The sequence below is a fragment of the Coregonus clupeaformis genome, chromosome 26 (assembly GCF_020615455.1).
Source record: "Coregonus clupeaformis isolate EN_2021a chromosome 26, ASM2061545v1, whole genome shotgun sequence".
Taxonomy (NCBI): Eukaryota; Metazoa; Chordata; class Actinopteri; order Salmoniformes; family Salmonidae; genus Coregonus; species Coregonus clupeaformis.
Genome location: NC_059217.1, coordinates 7,616,283 through 7,641,589, shown reverse-complemented (window position 1 = coordinate 7,641,589; position 25,307 = coordinate 7,616,283). Strand labels below are relative to the sequence as shown.

Sequence of the window (25,307 nt, the reverse complement as noted above, 5' to 3'; positions counted from 1 at the left end):
GCCAAAGGAACTGCTCACACATGCACACACATACACACAAACAAACACAGGCACACACTCTCGCAAACACATACACACGCGCACACAAACACATTCACGTAAACACAGACACAAAAACCATGCAAGCACAGGCATGCACATACACACAGACACACGCATATACATGCACACAAGTACAGATGTACAAACACACACACACACATCTCATACCCTCTACAGGGATTCACAGAAACTGCAGACACAGCATAGAGAGCACTGACTTCATACTGATTTAAACACAACCCCCACTGACAAATCAATATAGACGTGGAAACCACAGCATACACATATTTCATATAGTGCACAAAAGCAAACACACAAACACCCACTCAAACAAACACACACACACACACATACCTTCCTGTGGCACACTGGCGTTCCTGACATTGTCTTGTTCCTCTGTGGTCTCATTGGACACAGAAGTGCCACTCTTGGTCCTCCGCAGGACACTGAAAGCACGATTCAACCGCCTGAAGGAGCGGCTCCTGACCGAGGTGCGGTCATAGTTTCGGACTGAGGGGAGAGAGAGACAGGGGCACACTTTATAGATCAGCTCTGTTCTGACTGAACATGTCTGGACAAGTCTCTGAGACTGCTTCTCCACAGCCAATCAGATGCCGGAGAGCTCTCATTCTCTCTGCCTCTACAAAAGCCCTAACAACAGCTTGAACACATTTATTTTAGAGAATCCAATCAATATCTTTCAGGAATTCCCCAAAACACTAATTTGTGTTGTCATTATTTCAAGAAAGAACAGAAATGCACACTTGAGGGAGGGGGCCTAGAAACTCTGCAGGGGTGATTGGCTTTGTAAACTGCAGCAGCCATGTTTATGTCATCAACAGCTAAAACTAGGTGCAGTTTAAATACACCAGTGGGACCCTACTATAGTCTACCAGAGCAGAGCAGGCTGCAGTGGAGTATGAGCCCCAGCCTGACTGCCCTGAGAGCGGAGCAGTGGGCCTCTGCAGCGCCCCTCCCTCCCTCTGCGGGCCAGGGGAGATGCGAGGCCTCCTGACAGCCACATTATTCTTTAAATGCACCCGGCACTTCTGGAGCTGACAGCTTGTTCAGCAGCAGTGGCTCTGCATGGCGGTGGGTGCTCCGCTCCGCTCAGCGGCCCAGGCCAAAAGTGCTGTTGCAACGTCATTTGATGCCCCACCACCAGCGGCGCACTCACGTTGTGAGGGTGGATGTGAGTGAGTGTGACACGTGTGAGTGGCTCCAGGGTTCACAGGTGGGATGAGTGGAGGGTGAGGGGCTATCACGTCATTCAGCATTAATGGACCTGGGCTATATTTAACCCTCATTCCTCCCATTCTCACTCCCTCTCTTTACATTCTCCCTCCCTCCCTCCCTCCCTCCCTCCCTGCCTCTAACTCTCTCTCTCTCTCTCTCTCTCTCTCTCTCTCTCTCTCTCTCTCTCTCTCTCTCTCTCTCTCTCTCTCTCTCTCTCTCTCTCTCTCTCTCTCTCCTCTCTCTCTCTCTCTCTCTCTCTCTCTCTCTCTCTCTCTCTCTGTCTGTCTCTCTCTCTGTCTCTCTCTCTCTGTCTCTCCACCCCTCCAGCCCAGGACAGAGATTTTATAGATCGGTGAAAAATTGATGCTATAAAAGCTAATTGAAGAACAAGATTTCTATCAAAGATCATTAAGTAGTACAGATACTGTGTTTAAGTGTGCATAGGTTATGGGATGTATATCTAGTGTGTGGGTATGAGGGTGTAAAATGTATTTATGAATAGTGTTTACTGGTGGTATCTATGTAAGTGAGGGACTATGAAACTGTGACTAGAAAGCCTCCGCTGGCTCCTTGCTTTCTATTGATTTTCAATCAGTCACAGTGACAAACAGTGCGATGCGCACAAACACACACACACACACACACACACACACACACACAGTGCTTTATAGATCAGAGAAAGGTTACTTGGTGCAGCACTACACATAATCACAAACACACAAACACATCCATACGCACACGCACACTCACTCTTCTTGGTACTGCTGCGGGCTGCCAGGCTTGTGGTGCTTCCTGATTGGCTGTTGTCCTCCATGCTGGGGTCAAAGGCAGGGTTGACGAGGCCGGGCTCGTCTGATAGGAGGGCGACCGCGGCGGAGGCAGGGCCATCGCCGGGCAGGGTGGCGACGGTGAGTTCTGACGTGCTGTCAGTGCAGTCACCCTCCTGGGAACGCCGCTTCCTGTCCGCAGACAGGCCATAGTGAGACGCCCCTTTACACCTTCAAATACGCACAGGGAGAAAAGGACGGCCCGTCAGAGACACACACCATAGATCCAGCTGAGAGAGGTGACGCATCAACAACAACAACAGCAACCCAACAAGAAAACCTAAAAAGAGGTTGAAATGGGATACTGAGACAGGGACGTTGTGTAATGGAGCCTGTGATGGATGGAACTATTATTCTGCTCTTAATGACTCATCACCAATTACAGCATGTGTCATGAATAGATGATGCAGTGAACACACGGCAGCTGCTGAATCACGGAACAGAATGGACTATTAGTCAACAGTCCTGAATCCTCCTGAATCCTCAGTGGCTCAGTAGTGACAACATAGTCCAGTCCAGCTAGAGAGGATATGGACAGGGATTAAACCAGAGAGGTTAAGGTAAAAGGTCACCACCATCTCAGGAACAGTGGTTAATATGATGTGACCTCTGACCCATCACCCCCTGGATGTATCCATCTTCTCACCTCTACTTCCTGATCCAAGCTGCTCAGAGGGGACATCTATTTGAACTCACAACTGATGTCATCATCTTGACAAGTGATTCCTCCTCAAGCAACAACATCACACACCCAATACACAACCTGCTAGTGTATAATACAGTCGTGGTCAAAAGTTTTGAGAATTACACAAATACTAATTTTCACAAAGTCTGCTGCCTCAGTTTGATGATGGCAATTTGCATATACTCCAGAATGTCATGAAGAGTGATCAGATGAATTGCAATTAATTGCAAAGTCCCTCTTTGCCATGAAAATGTACTTAATCTCCAAAAAACATTTCCACTGCATTTCAGCCCTGCCACAAAAGGACCAGCTGCCATCATGTCAGTGATTCTCTCGTTAACACAGGTGAGACTGTTGACGAGGACAAGGCTGGAGATCACTCTGTCATGCTGATTGAGTTAGAATAACAGACTGGAAGCTTTAAAAGAAGGGTGGTGCTTGAAATCATTGTTCGTCATCATTGCTTTGCACAAAAAGGGCTTCACAGGCAAATATATTGCTGCTAGTAAGATTGCACCTAAATCAACCATTTATCGGATCATCAAGAACTTCAAGGAGCGAGGTTCAATTGTTGTGAAGAAGGCGTCAGGGCGCCCAAGAAAGTCCAGCAAGCGCCAGGACCGTCTCCTAAAGTTGATTCAGCTGCGGGATTGGGGCACCACCAGGCAGAGCTTGCTCAGGAATGGCATCAGGCAGGTGTGAGTCCATCTGCACGCACAGTGAGGCAAAGATTTTTGGAGGATGGCCTGGTGTGAAGAAGGGCAGCAAAGAAGCCACTTCTCTCCAGGAAAAACATCAGGGACAGACTGATATTCTGCTAAAGTTACAGGGATTGGACTGCTGAGGACAGGGGTAAAGTCATTTTCTCTGATGAATCCCCTTTCCGATTGTTTAGGGCATCCGGAAAACACCTTGTCCGGAGAAGACAAGGTGAGAGCTACCATCAGTCCTATGTCATGCCAACAGTAAAGCATCCTGAGACCATTCATGTGTGGGGTTGCTTCTCAGCCAAGGGAGTGGGCTCACTCACAATTTTGCCTAAGAACACAGCCATGACTAAAGAATGGTACCAACACATCCTCCGAGAGCAACTTCTCCCAACCATCCAAGAACAGTTTGGTGACGACCAATGCCTTTTCCAGCATGATGGAGCACCTTGCCATAAGGCAAAAGTGATAACTAAGTGGCTCGGGGAACAAAATATCGACAATTTGGGTCCATGGCCAGGAAACACCCCAGACCTTAATCCCATTGAGAACTTGTGGTCGATCCTCAAGAGACGGGTGGACAAACAAAAACCCACAAATTCTGACAAACTCCAAGCATTGATTATGCAAGAATGGGCTGCCATCAGTCAGGATGTGGCCCAGAAGTTAATTGACAGCAGGCCAGGGCGGATTGCAGAGGTCTTGAAAAAGAAGGGTCAACACTGCAAATATTGACTCTTTGCATAAACTTAATGTAATTGTCAATAAAAGCCTTTGACACTTATGGAATGCTTGTAATTATACTTCAGTATACCATAGTAACATCTAACAAAAATATCTCATAACACTGAAGCAGCAAACTTTGTGAAGACCAATTCTTGTGCCATTCTCAAAACTTTTGACCACGACTGTAGTATATTTGCTTACATAGACCACTGATCATTGTATTTGTATTTAATGGTTGTTCTTCTGAAATAAAAACTGGATTGATATTGTCATATTGTCATTCTTGTCTTGTCACCCTTTCTGGCTTCTTTGTTCATTCAGTTTATAATTAAGCAATAAGGCCCAAGGGGGTGTGGTGTATGGCCAATATGTCATGGCTAAGGGCTGTTCTTATCCACGATGCAACGTGGAGTGCCTGGATACAGCCCTTAGCCATGGTACATTGGCCATATACCACAATCCCCGGAGGTGCCTTATTGCTATTATAAACTGGTTACCAACGTAATTAAAAATACCCATGATATACGGTCTGATATACCACAGCTTTCAGCGAATCAGCATTCAGGGCTCAAACCACCCAGTTTATGTATTGTGCTGCTCTGTGAGTCACTGTGGATAAGATCGGCTGACAGATGATTGAATACAAATGTGAGCAAACAAACGTTCCAGGGGTTATAGAGAGCAGGTAACACAGGAGACATGAGGAATATAAAACACCACAGAGGTCTCAATGTCATATTCTCCCTCATGAAACTAATCACATTCTCAAATTCCCAGTAACGTCTTTCCCGTCACTCAAAAGGCACAAACACCAGCGTGCACATACACACGCACACGCACAAACACACGCACAACCCTACAATTTAAATCCTCACAAACAGAGCATGTCGGGGAGTGTGTTTTCATATAGACAGCAAATAGCTGTCTCTGTGTTTTCCTCTCTTTCCCATAATAAAGGCTTTTGGTTGAAGCGCCAATAGCGGAAGCTGAAACAACATTGTCCTGTCTCTGCCTCTCTGTGGAGCTATAAGAACAAACATTAATTGACTGTGTTTTTATGGGCTGGATCATACCCAGACCCAGTTAGAGCTTCTACTAACACACTCAGACATACACAGCAAACTGGATCCATTTCTACATACATCCTCATTACAGCAGCAGGTATTATTACTGTATATGGAGGACAGGATGCATTTAAGGCAAAATGGAGGACATAAAGTAATAACTAAAATGGTAGCCATCAGACTCATGTCCCATTTGGGAGGACACAAATAGAGGAAATAGCATTAGATGACGCTGAGTGATGGGAGCCCAGAAACAGTCTGTGTGACTGGCTCTACCAGTCAGCTCTAACACTAGACTAACAGACAGAGTTTAGGGAGCAGTCGGTTCAATTTGGCAGTGTGTGGTGACTGACATTCAAAGAAGAGGGCGGAGTTTCAGACAGTGGAGCCAAGCAGAGGCCCATTGATCATGATTTGTGGCCCAGTCAGAGCTTGGCTTGTGGTTAGTAACTTCCACCTGTGTTCCACAAGCCTGTCAGATGGAGGGAGCTGTGTGTGCACCTGTGTGTGCTTGCGTGCATGCGTGTGTGTGTCAGTCTCTCTCTCTCTGCTGGAAACTCATCCTAATTCAGAGTTAATATATTGAATCCTATCAAGAGTGTCGAGTCAGCAATATACCGCTTAAGCAAGGGTGGTTGGAAGTGGTGGATAGAAGAACAATATTTCAGTCAACAGCGCTGAGCCCTACTTCAGTGGAGAGGATTATCAGCCTTCCACATGTCACTCAACATCAATTTGTGTAATTAAAGCTGCATGTACATCAGCCATAAAAGACTGCTGTTACACCAGCACGTTACGTGCTTCAAGTGGGGCTAAATTAATTACTTCAGGACATTAGGAACTTTACAACGTGCACAAGCACACATGCGTGTGCACGCACACTCACACACGCCGCAGACACTGGAATACTCCTACAGATGGCAAGCCTGCAGTACAACCTTAACAGAGCTGTTCAGAGAGTGATTAAGAACACACATGAAAAAATACTGACTACTTTAGTATTTACTATAGTGTTTTTGTTTTATTATCTTTGACATAACTGTAAGTCGCTCTGGATAAGAGCGTCTGCTAAATGACTAAAATGTAAATGTAAACATAGAAGTGTAGGCTTTCTCCTTCAGGAAACTAAATACTAAAAGAGCACATTTTCCATAATCGGTCGGTCGGTCGGTCGCACTGGGGTCTGAACAGATAGTTCAGAGATTCTGACCTAAGTACTACACATGATCGAGGGATACTACAGTGTGTAGTATAGTATTCTACAGTATACTACAACTTACTATAGAATTATATAGTAAGTACTGTAGTATGTTATAGTAAACAGTAGTATTTTTTCATGTGGGAAGATTCCATTCAGGTATGTAAATCTTAGAGACCACCAGACCAGCAATTTCTTTTTAATCCTGGTGCCATTTGAATAACTATGAATAAAAACACACACGTCATTTGTTCAGGTCTGTCCAAGGCTACTTGTTATGTCGACCAGTCTCCCTGCCTGTCCGTCCGTGGGTGTACCTGTCTGTCTCCCTGTTTTCCTGTCTGTCTGTCCGTCATTCTGTCTGTGGGTGTACCTGTCTGTCTGCTTGTCTTCATCCTGAAAATCACCAGACAGTCTTGCTGGGTATGAAAGAAGCTGTAGAGGCTGTACCATCAAACTGATGGTACTGTATATCCAAATATGATCCAAGTAATAAGTTCACACAAGGTGTGTGAACAGTGCATCCCAGGTGGTTTGAAGATAACTAGAATGTATTATCTATGTGAGTGGAAGCTCACGGTACAATATGGTCTTCCCCTCAGAGACGACACTGTAGTCATGGTCTCGTGTGTGCCTTGTTAAGGGCTTTGGATACCCTTAATTCAAATCCCCTTCCTTCTGGGGATCAGAGGCACAGTGCTGCTTTAGCCACTTTAGGCATATCTCCACTGCTGCTTAGAGCATTAAAGGCTGTCTGGAGGAATTAAGGCCACAATCTCTCTAGTCTGAAGCCAGAGCAGGGAACCCAGACAACAGTCCCCAAGTCACAGAGGGACAGGGTGGTCCTGAAGCTGGGGACCCTAGAGAGAGGAACCAATGAGCGAAGACAAGCAAATGTTGCATAATTTTCTTCCGAACGAACTACTGTTTTTCTTTGTCTGCCCTCCTATCTAATACACAAACAAAACCTCCTACTGTAGCGTTGTGTAAATTGTGTTTTTATGCCCCCCCCCCGACCCCCTCCCCTCCCCTCTCCTGTGTGTGTCAGTGTGTGATTTGTGTTGCAGGGGATGGCATGGCTCAGCTTAGTGCTGGCTCATTAGAGCAACCTGCCTGCCTCAGCAGCACTACACCATGCCTAGTTCTCCACAGTCACAAACAGACACAGAGAGACGCTTCAATAATCACATAATCTCCACTAACCCTGTGATCTGGATAGAGATAGCTAAGAAACAACAACACCTTCTCACTAAAACATCCTCCCTCCCTCCCTCTCCCCCTTCCTCCTCCTCCCACCTACCCCCTCCCTCTCTGGCACAATAATAATGACCCAGCATTCCGTGGGAGGGGTGGCGGAGGAGAGAGGGGAGGAAGTGCCCTGGCTGGCTGTGACACAAACAGTCTTCTTCTTGTGATGTGAAATAAACACCAGCTCACAACTCATCAAAGCCTGTGAGATTTTCCAATCCTCTTTAGGGGTGAGTGGATTATCCTCCCTAACCCAAATACGCTACACTCTCCCTCTCTCGACTGACTGCAGCAGACAATAATATTATCAGCACAGAATACACAGCCTGCACAAATAGCCACAGACCACTATCAAAATATGAGCTAGATCAGTTAGTCTGGTACGGACACAGGGTTCCCTGTGTTTGTGTGTGTGTATGTTTGTGTATGTGTTTGTGCATATGTTTGTGTATGTGTGTGTGCATGTGTGTGTGAATAGCAGGGGTGCCCAACCAGTCGATAGCGATCTACTGGTCGATTGCGGAGTGCTTGCCAGTCGATCGTGAGATAATTATACATCTACTAAAATTCAGCCACACAAATCAATGCCTATAATCTCTTTCTGTTTCAATGTTCGACAGTCCTCCATTCACAGCAATGTCTGAAAAGTCACGTGATTTACATAAAATATGACCAGTCCCTGCCCACTTATTGACGTATGCCTAGTTAGCGCGGTCAGATGCCGCCCGCCAACTCCAAGTCGAGGTCACGGTGATGCCAGGCAGGTAGCCAGCTAGCTAACTTTGTAGCCAGATTCGTTCTTAAGTTGTTCTTAAGTTGTGTGGTCGACAGCAGCAATAATGAGTGAAGGGAAGGATTCAAAAAAACTGAAAACGTTTTCCACAAGGGGAATGGGTGGAGGATTCTTTTTTCGTCATGTCAAACTCAAAATGTGTGTGCCTCATCTGCCATAATAGCATCGCTATCCCAAAGAAAGGTAACATAGAACGACATTTTAAAACCACACACAAAACCCAGGAAAGCGATTTTCCAGCACAAACTGAATTACGAAGAAGAAAGGTACAAGAACAAAAAAATCTACTGGCAGCGCAGCAGTCAATTTTCACAAGGCAGTGACCAAAGGGAAGGCGGCAACCATAGCATCTTATCGTGTGAGTTGTGTTCTTACTAAGCATAAAAAGTTGTTCAAAGATGGGGAGATTATCAAGGAAGCATTTATTGAGGCTGCAGACTCGCTGTTTGGACATTTTAAGAATAAGACTGAAATTATGGCTGCCATCAATGACATTCAGTTGTCCAGAAAGATGGTGACAAGAAGATGTGAGGGAATAGCGGAGAACCTCGAGGATCAACTGAAGAAGGATATTGACAACTGCGAGTGTTATTCCTTCTAGTTTGACGAGTCCACAGATATGGTAGATGTGGCACAGTTATGCATTTTCATCAGAATGGTATTTGACAACATGAGTACAAAGGAGGAACTACTCGCCATTTTGCCACTGAAAGGACATACAAGGGGCGAAGATATTTTTCAAGCTTTTATGGAGTTTTCTAACAAATTCCAACTGCCGTTTTACTACTGATGGGGCACCCGCTATGGTAGGCCGCATTAGTGGGTTCATTGCATTGTGCAAACGAGATTATTATTTCCAGGACTTTCCTAGTAATCACTGCGTAATTCATCAGCAAGCTTTGTGCGGGAAGATGTTAAACATGAAAGAGGTGATGTTGCGATGAAGATTGTGTGTTCTATTCGAGCAAGAAGCCTACAGCGGAGGCTATTTCGCGCTCACTTAGAAGAGACTGAAGCGGAGCAGACAGACCTGCTGTTGCACACGGATGTGCGGTGGCTGAGCCGAGGTAAATTTTTAGGGAGAATCAGTGAGTTGTTGCCTGAAATCAAGGAGTTTCTCAAGGTCTCCAAACATGCAGAATATGCACAGCTAGAGGACACACAGTGGCTCCTGGATTTAGCTTTTCTCACTGACCTAACTTACATGCTTAATGAATTGAATGTAAAGCTGCAAGGAAAAGGCGAACTTGTAATCGACATTATCATATCTGTGAACACTTTTAAATGCAAACTACAACTGCTCACAAGAAAGCTGCAACGTAAGGACCTGCACTTCTTTCAACACATGCATTCAGAACTTGAACGTCAGGGCAAGGATACAGCACAGCGTGACAGTGCACGTTAGTGGAGCAAGTCCAGAGCATCTTATCGGAGTTTGACAGTTGTTTCACTGACTTTGCATCACTTGAGCCTATTGCCGCTTATATCTCCTTTCCGTTTGGCACAGACATAAATGTGGAAGTCATTGCCTCCAAAATGGGATCACTTTTTCAGTTGGACACAACTACAGCAGAAACTGAATTCTCACCCTTCAAAATGACATACAGCTGAAATCCAGGGCAACCACTGAGATGAAGGAAGAGTTCTGGGAGCTACTGCTAGAGGAGAAGTATCCCAACATAAGAAGATGTGCTCTTAACTTATCAGCCCTTTTTGGATCAGCCTACCTCTGTGAGTCTGCATTTTCTCACATGAAGATCCTAAAGTCCAAGTACAGATCTACTATGACTGATGACCACCTTGTGGCCTGCATGAGACTTGCAACAAGCTGCTACAGCCCTGACTATGAAAAACGACTTGCCTCCACCCAATGCCAAAAGTCACACTAAGGTAGGAAATGAAATTAGTTGCACTTATTTGTGGAAAACATGTTATTGGTCCACATTATATTTGGGTATCATATCGGCAGGTCCATACTCAGTGGTGTGTTGCGTTTCATACATTTTGTTGGTAGGTTTAGATTTAGAGACTGGTAGATCTCATTAGGCTGGCAAATGAAAAAGTGGATCTCACGCCAAAGAAGGTTGGGCACACCTGGTGTATAGTATTCTCTCTGTGGTGTGTGATGGCTACTGAGTTACTGAGAGTCAGGAACCAACCCAGTCCCCAGCCAGGCCCTTCCCCCCTACTGGCGGTAGAGATTCCAGCAGTGTTAATCCGAACTATAGGAGTACTGCAATCCTCTCCCAGCTCACTCCATGACAGCTCAGTTCTTAAGACGCATTGGGAAATATAACTCCTGACATAACAGGCTGAGAGAAAAAGAAAATAAGATGCTGTTCTGCTCCAGGTCTGGAGGAATAAGCTTTTCTTTGGCACTGTGAAAGAGGGGACATTTGTATGTGAAAGAGAATGTGTGTGCATGAAATGTGTGTGTGAAAGCAAGTGTAGTTTGGGACAGACAATACCTCCCAACAGTAGGCCTATATTGGGAATACTAATGACAGTAAAGCATTCTGGGAAGTATGACATCCCATCATTCCTGTGTGTTGTTAATCACCCTATCGTCTAAACCGAGGAGTATCATTACATTTACATTTTAGTCATTTAGCAGACGCTCTTATCCAGAGCGACTTACAGTTAGTGAGTGCATAATTTTTATTTATTTTTTCATACTAGCCCCCCGTGGGAATCGAACCCACAACCCTGGCGTTGCGAACGCCATGCTCTACCAACTGAGCTACATGGGACTATCATACTTCCTTATCTCTATCTGTGCTTTATCACAAGATCAAACTGAAGCTCCTTGCTTCGGCAAAAAAGCCTCGGGATTAAGAAACAAAATTTCACTAATCTCATGAAAAGAAGAGGAGAAAAAACCTTCTCCTTCTCTTTCTCTCTCTCTGTCTGATAAAAATGCATTCCTCTGAGCTCCTCTTGACATCCGCTCCAAATGTAATACTCTTGACAGGAAACTGTCTGCCTGTCAGACAGAGCTTTTGGCTAAGACGCGTCACAGAGGAACACTCACTTGCCACTGGGCACAGACGTCATTTCAACGTCTAGTTTTGATTTAATTTTGGTTGAGTTGTCAATGAACTTGAATTCAAAGTGAAATCAACAAAACATTTCTCCATGTCATTGGATTTAGGTTAAAAGTTGGGTGAAAAAAGACAAAATTCCCTTAAATTGCTGACTTTTTCAAATCCAATCAGTTTTCCACATTCGTTTTGAATGGTGTGGAAACAACGTAGATTGAACCAATTTTTGGTTTAAACTGTTTGATGAAATAAAACACAGCTCTTCCTTTCTTTCCCCCAGCCTCTCCTCTCCACACACACGCACAAGCACACGTACGCCACAGGAGGTTGGTGGCACCTTAATAGGGGAGGACGGGCTCATGGTAATGGCTGGAGCAGAATAAGTGGAATGGTAGCAAATACATCAAACACATGGTTTCCATGTGTTTGATGCCATTCCAAAGGTTCCATTCCAGCCATTATTATGAGCCGTCCTCCCCTCAGCAGCCTCCACTGACGTACGCACACACACACACACCCATGGTCCCGCAGTCCGCTGAGGCACGACAAGGGGAGGGGAATTGTTAATTAATTAAATCCATATTGACAAAGGCCTGGAGAAAAGAGGAGAACATCTGTGTTCACTAGCTCCTTAATTAGATCAATTTATCAATTAATACAACCTTCCTTTATTTAGAGAAGACCATATACAATATATACAGAGAGAGGGAGGGAGGGAGGGAAAGAGAGAGGGGGAGGGAGGGATGGGAGGGAGGGAAGGGGGGAGAGAATTAATGATGAACTGAAAGAACATTAATTAGTAGGCGTGCTGGTGTGTTGATTGGATTGTGCTGCTTTTGCTCAGAGGAAATTTCAGCTATAGGGTGACTCAACAACAAAGCACTTCAGGCCCAGATACGAACACGTGTGGGGCCCATTTCACACACAAAGTGACTCCGCGTCTGTGTGTGTTTGATTTTTCCATTGTGATAGCTACTGTAAGTCTGGTTTGGCAGGTTTGGTTCACCTATATTTCTGATCTAAAAGAAAACGCCCCATCAGGGATACGGCCCAGCCCTCCCAGCCCTGAGTCAATGAGGGCATCCTCCTCCAACTTCCTCAGCTCTGAATCAGGCTTTTTCTCCAATCAATATCAGAGTCCCATCATCAGCCAAAGCCATGACCTGACATGATCAGCCAGGAAGGACGTTGATGCAGCAGTCATTGCATGAGTGTCGCGTTTCAACCAACCAAGAGCCTTTCTCTCTGTCCTCTGTACTTCCTCTCTCCCTCGTCTCCTTTTCCTACATCCTGTTCTCCATTTTGTACTCTCTTCCTCCATCCGTTCTGCTCTTTCCTACACTCTCTCTCTCCACCTCTATAACTCTGTCTCTCTGTCAGATTTATTCTCTCCCCCTCGGTTCGGGAGTATAGCTGGCTCTGAGATTGCTACAAGCACAGTGGCTCCACTACGTAAAAAGGCTTTGCTGAAGAAGCCTATCTCAATAGTGCAATGTGCATACCAAACGTTGTATTTCATGCAAATTCCAGCAATTGTCAGTGCTTCAGTCAGTGTAAGCATATAGGGCACAAACCATGGCAGGCAAGAATGAATAGTGCATGTATTATTCTTTCCAGCACCTATGTCTTTGTTTATTGAGAGTCTTTTGATGTGTTGGAGAAACACAGAATTAGCTATAAGGGGTATTATGTATGTGGAGGTTGTTATAAGTATGTGTATGTGTGTGTACTTAGCATTCATTGTTGAACGTGAGCATAAGAACCTTCAAAGTTAAAAGTCAAGGACAGCCTCCAGATGACTTGTAGATGAATTATAGATCTGTTCTATTCACAGAGGCCTGTGTGTGTATGGTTATATGTACTGTACATGAGTTATGCATGTGCTAGTCCAGTATTTTACCTTTATTTAACTAGGCAAGTCAGTTAAGAACAAATTCTTATTTACACCAGCCAAACCCAGATGATGCTGGGCCAATTGTGCGCTGCCCTATGGGACTCCCAATCACAGCCAGTTGTGATACAGCCTGGAATCAAACCAGCGGGTCTGTAGTGACACCTCAAGCACTGAGATTTACATTTACATTTTAGTCATTTAGCAGACGCTCTTATCCAGAGCGACTTACAGTTAGTGCATACATTATTATATATATTTTTTCATACTGGCCCCCCCGTGGGAATCGAACCCACAACCCTGGCGTTGCAAACGCCATGCTCTACCAACTGAGCTACATCCCTGCTGGCCATTCCCTCCCCTACCCTGGACGACTTGTGCGCCGCCCCATGGGTCTCCCGGTCGCGGCCGGCTACGACAGAGCCTGGATTCGAACCAGGATCTCTAGTGGCACAGCTAGCACTGCGATGCAGTGCCTTAGACCACTGCGCCACTCGGGAGCCCATATATGAATAATAGACTGTAATTTACATTTTTGTCATTTAGCAGACACTCTTATCCAGAGCAACTTACAGTTAGTGAGTGCATTCATTTTCATACTGGCTCCCCATGGGAATCGAACCCACAACCCTGGCATGCAAATGCCATGCTCTACCAACTGAGCTACACAGGAGCTGAATACACAAATCAAACTCAAAATAACGTTACTGTACGTCACTGCTCCACATTTAATTTTAAATCAACATAAGAAAATTGTTACTGTATATAAAACATAGCCAAAATGCTTCATAATACATTTCCAAGGGGCCATAGAGTGCAATTCTCTATGAACATTTGATTTTAAAAGTATGTACAACTGTCCTGCTTCTCTCACATCCCACATCCCTCTATTTGAACTGGTTATCAATGAGGGTGCCTTTCATCTTGGTTGTCTTTGCCTCCAGTTTAGCCAGCTCTTGGAGTCTCTTCTTGCTCATCCCCTTTCTTTCCAACTGCTTCTCAATCACTTTAGCATTCTGGGCATATGAGTCAGCAATTCATCTCCTATTAACTTAGACTTATGTTGTATTTCGTTAGTGGTTGGCCTACTTTTCCTTCACATGCTACTAATATGGTGGCAGAGTAGCCTAGCATGCAAAACATTCACATATCTGGCATTTTGTCAGTCATTTCACATATCTGGCATTTTGTCATTATGTGCAATACTGTGATTCCGTGTGTGTGTGTATCACCCCCTGTTAAGTGCATCCCATGGGTCCTGTGTGCCCTTTCTGCTGGAATCCCATAGTGCTCTATGCGCCTCTCCTCTCTATGGTCTCATTTCTCACATGGTCACATGGTCTCAGAGCGGGCAGGGGGCCGTATTGCTGTTGGACCCATGCCTACACCAGCCTGTCCAAACAAGGCAACTATCCCTGCAGCGCCATACCATAGTTACGCTGGCCCCTGGCCCCTGGTGCTATCCCTGTTTGTTTCCCTGTCCATCAAGCTCTCACAGTCTCATGTCAGAATTAGACATTAATCCATGTTTTTCATACGACAAATGTAGAAGTTGTTCCAAACGTCAAATTTCGAAGTGTTTAAGATTAAGTTTTGATTTGTAAGGTTAGGGTTAAGTTTAGGCAATAATTCAGAAATCTTAAGGTTAGGCATTAACTCCGAATGGTTAAGGTAAGGGATAAGGTTTGGGATAGGCTTAAAACAAAAATCTAAAAAACAACTTCCTATCGCTGGATTTGAACATTCAACCTTTAATACAAGATGCTTACACCTATCCACCATCCCCTTCCACAACACCCTAGCAAAACCCAAACCTACTGGAAGGTAACAACGCTCACTGTTGCCCCTAGTGGCCGGTTTCCACATCATCTCCCGACGTCCTCAGACATGGATGGATGTCGAATACTGACTTGTATCATGGGTGACCTGGCTGTATGTATCACGGTGGTGCTGGGTGACGTGAAACCAGCTCAGCTAGGGGCGTGGCAATTCTTCAGTATGTGTAATTATTTTACGATACGGCTAGGCAGTAGAATACTACAGTACTACAGTATAGTATACATGCACAAACAAACATATGTTCTACAAATGCATACCCATCCAATGAACACAATATATTGAATAAAACCTCTCCTTGTCCCAGTTTGTAATCCCCATATGTTTTAAGATGACTACCATCATTCCTGTTCCAAAGAACTCTAAGGCTTCATGCCACAATGACTACCACCTTGTAGCACTCACATCTGTAATCATGAAGTGCTTTGAAAGGCTGGTTATGGCACACATCAACTCCAACATCCCATATACCCTAGACCCACTCTAATTTGCATACTGACCCAACAGATCCATAGATGACACAATCTCAATTGCACTCCACACTGCTCTCACCCACCTAGATAAGAGGAATACCTATGTGAGAATGCTGTTCATTGACTACAGCTCAGAGTTCAACACCATTGTCCCCTCCAAGCTCGTCACCAAGCTTAGGACCCTGGGACTGAACACCTCCCTCTGCTACTGGATCCTGGACTTCCTGACGGACCAACCCCAGCTAGTAAAGGTAGGCAACATCACCTCCACCATGCTGACCCTCAACACGGGGGCCATTCAGTGGTGTGTGCTTAGTCCCCTCCTGTACTCCCTGTTCACCCACGACTGCGTGGCCACGCACGACTCCAACGCCATCATCAAGTTTGCTGACGACACAAAGTTGATAGGCCTGATCACCGTTGACGATGAGACAGCCTGCAGGGAGGAGGTCCGTGATCTGGCAGTGTGTTGCCAGGACAACAACCTCTCCCTCAACGTCAGTAAGACCAAGGAGCTGATCGTGGACTACAGTAAACGGGGGTGCGAGCACGCCCCCATCCACATCGACGGGCTGCAGTGGAGCGGGTCGAGAGCTTCAAGTTCCTCATGGTCCAAATCACTAAGGACTTAAAATGGTCCACACACACGCACAGTCGTGAAGAAGGCCCCTCTTCTCAATCAGGAAGTTAAAAGGGTTTGTCATGGGCCCTCAAATCCTCAAAAAGTTATACAGCTGCACCACTGAGAGCACCTTGACTATCTCTGCACATTGTCATATGGTATTGGAACTGACTCTGTAAATAGCTTCTTACTTTCTCGTGTTCTTCTTATTTCTTATTTTTATTTATTGTGTGATTTTGTTCTACCTTATGTTATTTTTAGTACTACATTGATATTGATTACTGCATTGTTGGGTTTAGAGCTTGCAAGAAAGGCATTTCACTGTACTTGTGCATGTGACATTAAAACTTGAAAACTCTGATTTGCACACAAACTGCATCTCTCGAACCTCACAATCATCGCCTCCCCTTGTCCTCCAAGCTAGTCACCCGCGGGACATGCTCAACATTTCTGCATGAATACAGTGAAATTAGTTAGAGGAGAAGACTCTCAAAGTCACAAAGACGACCCTCTGCTCTCTTCCTCTCATTAATAAATGATTATGTAAATAATGAATCACTGCTTTTGTGTGTGTTTTTGTGCGCATGGGCCGTGTGATAATGTGTACCTGTGTGTATGTATGCGTGCGTGTGCCTATGTGTGCATGTGTGTGTGCGTATATGCAGTACACTGTATCTCTCTCCAAGTGTGTCCTTTACACTTGTTTGGGGGGTAGTGCCTCCACACACCACAGTCGTCTGTTCATCCATGCATACTGCATGTTCCTATGTTAAAGTATGAATAGCTAAAGAAAGTGTATTTAATGCATGGTATGTGAGCATCATTCACTAACAGTTTCCAGAGAGAAAGTTAAGAATATGAGCAAAATAAGTCTAGTAGGATAAGAAGTTGCCTGTTGGCTTGATGTTAATCATAGCCTTTCACTCTGCCCTCCTCTCCTCTCCTCAGCTCTCCTCTCCTCTGCTCGCCCCTCCTCTGCTCTCCCCTCCTCTGCTCTCCCCTCCTCTGCTCTCCCCTCATCTGCTCTCCCCTCCTCTGCTCTCCCCTCCTCCGCTCTCCTCTCCTCTGCTCTCCTCTCCTCTGCTCTCCCCCCTCTGCTCTCCCCTCCTCTGCTCTCCTCTCTATCCAGCCTGATAGATGCGCTGAGACTAAGCGCTGCCTGACTGCGAAAAAAGGATTCATATTTAATCCATACAAAAGTCGAATTAGTGAAGCCAGCCCTCCACCCTGCCACTGGGCTGAGATGGACCAGGATGGTAGTCGACTAGCATGGGTAGTCGGGGTACTGTATGTCTTTGACTGGGGATGGGATGGACCTGGAGTAAACAAATGGCTCTTATCGTTCAGATCCCTCTGTGGCCGGGCGGCGGGCTAATCCCATTAGGATGTGTCCGTGCGGAATACGACCGGAGCGCCGCAACTCTCTATGTCGAGCTTTGGAGATTCAGGCTGAAAGGACGGAAGCTAAGCTAATCATAGCGTTTAAGACAAGTCAGCCCAGGCCCCAGAAATAAACACAGATTAATCATTAACGTTCTATAGCACTGCACTGTGATTATCAGGGGAGTAGAGGGCGTGTGTGCTGGGGGAGAGGTGAGACTTCGGTGTGTGTGGCAGCATGTGTGTGTGGCAGTGTGTGTGTGTGGCAGCGTGTGTGTGTGTGTGTGTGTGTGTGTGTGGCAGCATGTGTGTGTGTGTTATGGAAAAAGAGAGTGGGTTATGTGTATGTTTGCGAAAGGGGTGGTAAGTGTCTGTGTGTGTACAGCATGTACAGGGACACATGGGTATAAACAACGTAGGTGCTCTTGTGTGTGTGCCAGTGATGCATTTGAATTGACTGGTGCTGAAAGAGGAAAAGGGGGGTAACTATTACAGATTTCATTATGGAGCAACAACACATATTCTCTCAATTTAATTTAATTTCAATTTAAGGGCTTTATTGGCATGGGAAACATATGTTAACATTGCCAAAGCAAGTGAAGTAGATAATAAACAAAAGTAAAATAAACAATACAAATGAACAGTAAACATTACACTCACAAAAGTTCCAAAATAGTAAAGACATTTCAAATGTCATATTATGTGCAAATAGTTAAAGTACAAAAGGGAAAATAAATCCGGATCTGTGTAATCTGAGGGAAATATGTGTCTCTAATATGGTCATACATTTGGCAGGAGGTTAGGAAGTGCAGCTCAGTTTCCACCTCATTTTGTGGTCAGTGTGCACATAGCCTGTCTTCTCTTGAGAGCCAGGTCTGCCTACGGCGGCCTTTCTCAATAGCAAGGCTATGTTCACTGAGTCTGTACATAGTCAAAGCTTTCCTTAAGTTTGGGTCAGTCACGGTGGTCAGGTATTCTGCCACTGTGCTCTCTGTTTAGTAATTCTCTTTTTGTTTTCTCATGATTTGGTTGGGTCTAATTGTGTTGCTGTCCTGGGGCTCTGTGAGGTCTGTTTGTGTTTGTGAACAGAGCCCCAGGACCAGCTTGCATAGGGGACTCTTCTCCAGGTTCATCTCTCTGTAGGTGATGGCTTTGTTATCTCTCTCTCTCTCTCTCTCTCTCTCTCTCTCTCTCTCTCTCTCTCTCTCTCTCTCTCTCTCTCTCTCTCTCTCTCTCTCTCTCTCTCTCTCTCTCTCTCTCTCTCTCTCTCTCTCACTCACTTTTGTGGGAAACAGGGAAATGCAGCATGACAACTGAGACACATAGAAAAGCGTAGTGAGAGGAGAAGAGAGTGGAAGCAAGGGAGAGAGGATGAGAGAGATGAGATGATGGTCAGACAGAGGGAGCAGAGCTGAAGGCTGCTCCTGGCTGTCAGGGCAGTGGATAAAGATGGATGGTGTGCCACTGCTCTCCAGCCAGCCAGAAAAACACCATGTCCGCTTCTGTTTTCCCTCTCTATCATGCCACAATCAGCAAAAGCCCCGTCACAGAGACCGCACTACACACAGACACACAGAAACACACACACACACACACACGTACACACAGACACACACAAGGAGAGGAGAGGAGAGGAGAGGAGAGGAGAGGAGAGGAGAGGAGAGGAGAGGAGAGGAGAGAAAACACTCATGGTATTTACAAACAATCATTCATTGGAATGACCCACATACTGAGCGTGCTTCCAATGAGCCCCTCAGGCTTCCATTGCTTAGACAGCCGTATGCATGGATGGACAGATGGACGTGACCTTATCCCCTCCAGTCTCCTCTTATCTCCCCTTCCCTCTCTCCTCTCCTCTGCCCTTTTTCCTCTATACCCTTCTTTCTAGTTCTATTCTCATTGCATCTCTCCTCTCCTCCTCTCCCTCACCTCTCTCGCCTTTCCCCTCTTTCATCATCTCCTATTGTTTTCCCTCTCCTCCCCGTCTGTTCTCTCTCTAGCCATCTCTCTCTCTCTCTCTCTCTCTCTCTCTCTCTCTCTCTCTCTCTCTCTCTCTCTCTCTCTCTCTCTCTCTCTCTCTCTCTCTCTCTCTCTCTCTCTCTCTCTCTCTCGCCATCTCGCCATCTCTCTCCTCTCCTCTCCCCTCCCCCCTATCTCTAGGTTTCATGGCTGTCCAATAGGGGATATGAGTGTCTGCAGGAGCTAAAGCTCCACTCAATAAAGGATCCTCATAATGGAATGGGAGGATTTGTAAAGCTTTGCATTGTTCCCTGTATTCATACAGCATAATGGGACATTTCCATCAGACTGGAGGGGACTGGAGAGGATAGCAGGATCCCAGCTTAGAGAGCTGTGAGCCCCAGGCTTCAAATTAGTCTACTGAATATAGCCAATATCACTGAGAGAGACACACAGATAAAGCACAGAGGACCAATATAGACTATTCCCAAAAAGACTCAGACTAAAAATGAAAACATATGGAATGAATGCCCACATAGTCAAACCGCATTTCCATTCAGAAAGACTATACCGATATAGACACACTTAGAAACACACAGACCCAAATCTGTTTCACAAATAAGATTCAGCTGCACAGCCCAAATCTCCACATACAACAAGCTATTCTCCACACAAACCTATAATGAAAATTAACAGTAGCTATGCAGACACAATATGTATTTAGGCCTACTTCATGGAGGATGGTGTCTATTTTAAAAGATGAGAAACTGAGCTAAGGGAATGAAGGAGGTGAGATCATCATCCACTCCTCAGTATGATGAGTACAGCTGGCTGGATGAGAGGGTTGTTGCCATGGTGTTAAGGTGCCTCAGTAAGAGTATGTTTCGTATTAACTATGACTGAATGAATGTTCTCTGGAAGTGTTTTTTCCCCCAGAAGGTTCTGGTTGTTGTTATCTTGTGTATCTATCTTTCTGAATCATTGTAGCAGCGGTGAATGTCTGTGTTTTTGTGTTGCTGTGATGTTTGTAGCAATGCCTGTGTTTCTCTGAGTGGATATAGCAAGTGTTTGCTCTTTGTTTTGGCTGGAGTGCTCCTCATGAATATGGCCATTCACACACAGTGAACAGGTAGAATGAAGCAGGAATCAAACAGGCACACAGAGGTATGGCCAGGTATGTACTCTACACATAAAAACCTCATAAATAACTCAATAACGCACACATACAGAGACAATCAAAGCATTTAGCAACAGGCATACACAGGTTCACATTTCATTACCAATCAATACACAGCACACACACACACACATTCAGTAAACACACACACACACACACACACACACATACATCCTGCAGTCCTGATGAGAGTGCTGCCATGCTGCAGTGCTGCTCTGGAACATCCAAATAGTCTGCACAAATCCCGAATCTTGTAACGGCAACCGCATCCCGCTGCCATGGCAACCAATGGCCACTGCTACAAAAACCATTACCAAAGTCAATAACAGCACAAATGGCCATACACTCTCTTTATAGCCAGATTAAAACACACACACACACGTGAGCAAACGCGCACACACACAGGCATACACAAACGCATGCATGCTTGTGTGCGTGCGTACGCTCACACACAGACACACAGACACAGACACAAACACAAACACAGACACAGAAACAGACACAGACACAGACACAGACACAGACACACAGACACAGACACAGACACACAGACACACAGACACAGACACACAGACACAGACACACAGACACAGACACACAGACACAGACACACAGACACAGACACAGACACAGACACAGACACAGACACAGACACAGACACAGACACACAGACACAGACACAGACACAGACACAGACACACACACAGACACAGACACAGACACAGACACAAACACAAACACAAACACAAACACAAACACAAACACAAACACAGACACAGACACAGACACACACACACACACACACACACACACACACACAAACTACAGGACTGTATGGGCTGTTGGTGAAGGGGAGTGATGGGGTGATGTTATGGAAGTGAATGGATGCAGCAGGTCTATGCTGAGTGGTACAGTGGTACAGTACTCACAGCTCAGAGTAGAGGATGTGCAGGTTGCCCACATTGTCAGTGTAGTTGGCTGGGCTGAGCCAGGGTAGAACCAGCAGCAGTAGAGCCTTCATGGTCAACACACAGTCAGCTCTCTCTCGCTCTTTTTCTCTCTTTTCTCTTCCCTTTCTCCTTCTACACTGGAGTGCTCTTCTCTTCTCTCCCCCCTACCTCCTCCTCCTCCTCTTCCTCCTCTTCTCCGAGCCTGGCCGTGCTGACCCCCTCTCTAATTCTCTTCTTTCTTCAGAGTAGCTCTCAGGTCTAAATGACTCCCTCTCTTCTTTCTTTCCCTCCTTCCCTCGCTCTCTCCTTTCTGTCTCCTCCTGTCTCTCTCTCTCTCCCTCAGGCAGGCTGTGTGGTCATCTCAGCTGCAGAGGCGAGTGGGCCAGCTGCCAGAGGTTGAAGACGGAGTGGAGGATGAAGAAGAAGAAGAAGCAGCAGAGGAGAAGTCCCGCGGAGGTAGAGGATGAAGAGGAGGAGGAGGAGGAGGAAGAGGAGGGAGGAGACCCAGGGGAAGGTGGCACATTTGGAATATGATTTGAGATGTGCAGGCTTTAATCTGCTCTAGGCACCAGCGAGGCGTAAGAGGATTTGAGCTCGTATGAGTGTGTGTGTGTGTGTCTCCCTCCGTGTATGTGTCAGAGGGAACAGTGCAGACTGTGACTTATACTGCAGCAGGAACCACTGAGAGGGAGAGATGGAGCAGACCAAACAAAGGGTGGGGGGGCACCTGGGGCTTCTCTGATTGGTCACAATCCCCCTCCCACCCGCACACACACACAGCTACTGCATTAACCTCCCCCTGCCTGCACATACGCTGGTCGGCTGACTCTTAACCCCTCCCCCTTAAAGATGGATGGCAGCAGATTGGTCTGATCGCTCCAAAGACTCTGCCTTCATGTGTAAAAAAAAACACACAGAACGAGCAGGAGAGAGGAAAAACACACTGCCAAATCAATATTCATTACAGAGATACAGTAGAAGCCTGTTATTTCTGAATGGACTGAAACAGACTGACAGAGTGGGAGAGAACAGGAAAGGGTAGTTTACTGTTATAATCATTCTTTATTGAACCAAACCAGTGGCCAGATGCCCATCGATTTATTCAGGGTAATTGTTGTTAGGGTGTGTGAATTGGGACAGGGGGATGGAGGGGAGATGAGAGAGGCTGAACCATGTTTGATAACCTGAGATTGGGGCTGGGTATGGATAAGGAGGGCATGGGTAATAAAGGGGAGTGATGAGGGCACCGTAAGGTTGCATAAGAGCAGGTCCTACCAGACATAGGAAATGCAAATGAAGCAGAATCAAATACTTTTTGTTTGGACTGTTTACAGGGCTAGATACATACACTGAGTCTACAAAACATTGGGAACATTGCATCCCCTTTTGCCTCAATTCATTGGGGCATGGACTCTACAAGGTGTCGAAAGCGTTCCACAGGGATGGTGGCCCATGTTGACTCCAATGCATATGGTAAACTGTTGAGTGTGAAAAACCAAGCAGTGTTGTAGTTCTTGACACACTCAAACCAGTGCGCCTGGCAGCTACTACCATACCCCGTTCAAAGGCATTTAAATATTTTGTCTTGTCCATTCACACTCTGAATGGCACACATACACAATCCATGTCTCAATTGTCTCAAGGCTTCAAAATTCTTCTTTAAACAGTCTCCTCCCCTTCATCTACACTGACTGAAGTGGATTTAACAAGTGACATCAATAAGGGATCATAGCTTTCACCTGGATTCTACTGGTCAGTCTATGTCATGGAAAGAACAGGTGTTCCTAATGTTTTGTACACTCAGTGTAGATCTCTATCTCTCTCTACATCTTGTCCTCTCTTTTCATCTCCCTCCTCTCTTTCATCCCTCTCTCCTTTGGCTGTAAATAGAAAGACAGAGGGAGCGACTGACGGTGGTGAGAGAACTTTGATCTCCACTCATGTTATCACGTAACATTTCAAGCCTGCAGTGTCCCACATTTATCTCCATTCCATCGCTCCATCTCTCTCTCCTCTCAATTCCTCTCCCAATATATTTCATTACCACTTTTTCCAACATTGATTCTCTCCTCTACAGCTATCCTCTCTGGCGCTCCTCTTTTCATCTTGGCTTCTTTCTCGTCCTCATCTCTCTAGAGTATCCTAACGTCTCATTTCCTTTCCTTTCCTTTCCTTTCCTTTCCTTTCCTCTCCTTTCCTTTCCTTTCCTTTCCTCACCTTTCCTTTCCTCTCCTTCCCTTTCCTCTCCTCTCCTTTCCTTTCCTTTCCTTTCCTTTCCTTTACTTTCCTCTCCTTCCCTTCCCTTTCCTTTCATTTCCTTTCCTTTCCTCTCCTTTCATTTCCTCTCCTCTCCTCTCCTCTCCTCTCCTCTCCTTCCCTTCCCTTTCCTTTCATTTCCATTCCTTTCCTCTCCTTTCATTTCCTCTCCTCTCCTCTCCTCTCCTCTCCTCTCCTTCCCTTCCCTTTCCTTTCATTTCCATTCCTTTCCTCTCCTTTCCTTTCCTTTCCTCTCCTCTCCTCTCCTCTCCTCTCCTCTCCTCTCCTCTCCTCTCCTCTCCTCTCCTCTCCTCTCCTCTCCTCTCCTTTCCTCTCCTTTCCTCTCCTTCCCTTTCCTCTCCTTTCCTTTCATTTCCTTTCCTTTCCTCTCCTTTCATTTCCTCTCCTTTCCTCTCCTTTCCTTTCCTCTCATTTCCTCTCCTCTCCTTTCCTTTCCTTTCCTTTCCTTTCCTCTCTTCTCTTCTCTTCTCTTCTCTTCTCTTCTCTTCTCTTCTCTTCTCTTCTCTTCTCTTCTCTTCTCTTCTCTTCTCTTCTCTTCTCTTCTCTTCTCTTCTCTTCTCTTCTCTTCTCTTCTCTTCTCTTCTCTTCTCTTCTCTTCTCTTCTCTTCTCTTCTCTTCTCTTCTCTTCTCTTCTCTTCTCCTCTCCTTTCCTTTCCTTTCCTTTCCTTTCCTTTCCTTTCCTTTCCTTTCTCTTCTCCTTTCCTTTCTCTTCTCCTTTCCTTTCCTTTCCTTTCCTTTCCTTTCCTTTCCTTTCCTTTCCTTCCTCTCCTCTCCTGTCCTCTCCTGTCCTCTCCTCTCCTGTCCTCTCCTCTCCCAGTGTTTAGTAGTGGTTTGGGAGTAGTCTCAGTGAAGTGCTGTCTTAAGCTGCAATGTAGTAAGGCACTTAACTGGTGTAAATAGCCCATCCCAATGAATATTTCATGGGTTAATATGTATGTGTGTGTGTTTGTGTGTGTGTTTAGTTGTGTGTGCTGCACTGCGGTGTGAGCAGTGTGAACCACACAAGGCCACGGGCCGGCAGGAAATGTAATGTAATTGGATTGTCACAGGATGCAGTTTGTGAGCAGAAACCAGTCTGGCCCAAAGAAGTAATCACACACACTCAGAAACACACACACACACAAACATACACACACACATACACACAAACACACAGTCAGATACACACTTCACAC

General features: G+C 45.6%; 1 protein-coding gene and 1 non-coding gene across 5 annotated transcripts in view; both read right to left on the bottom strand.

The window, feature by feature from the left end:
• lnx1 (ligand of numb-protein X 1) overlaps positions 1–25,307 on the bottom strand; it is a 72,486-nt gene that overhangs the window by 24,509 nt on the left and 22,670 nt on the right. Inside the window, exons 1-3 of one of the 4 annotated variants that reach the window (XM_041848795.1) lie at positions 21,835–22,516; positions 2,023–2,276; positions 397–552 (exon numbers count right to left, since the gene is read on the bottom strand). In XM_041848795.1, the coding sequence (XP_041704729.1) occupies positions 397–552; positions 2,023–2,276; positions 21,835–21,926 (502 nt within the window). In that variant the 5' untranslated portion in view covers positions 21,927–22,516. Of the gene's footprint in view, positions 1–396; positions 553–2,022; positions 2,277–21,834; positions 22,517–25,307 lie in introns of those variants that run through there. The other 3 variants (XM_041848796.1, XM_041848793.1, XM_041848794.1) reach the window with 3 other exon arrangements.
• On the bottom strand, positions 11,204–11,277 carry trnaa-cgc. Its single transcript has one exon. It is a non-coding gene; the product is annotated as a tRNA-Ala (tRNA).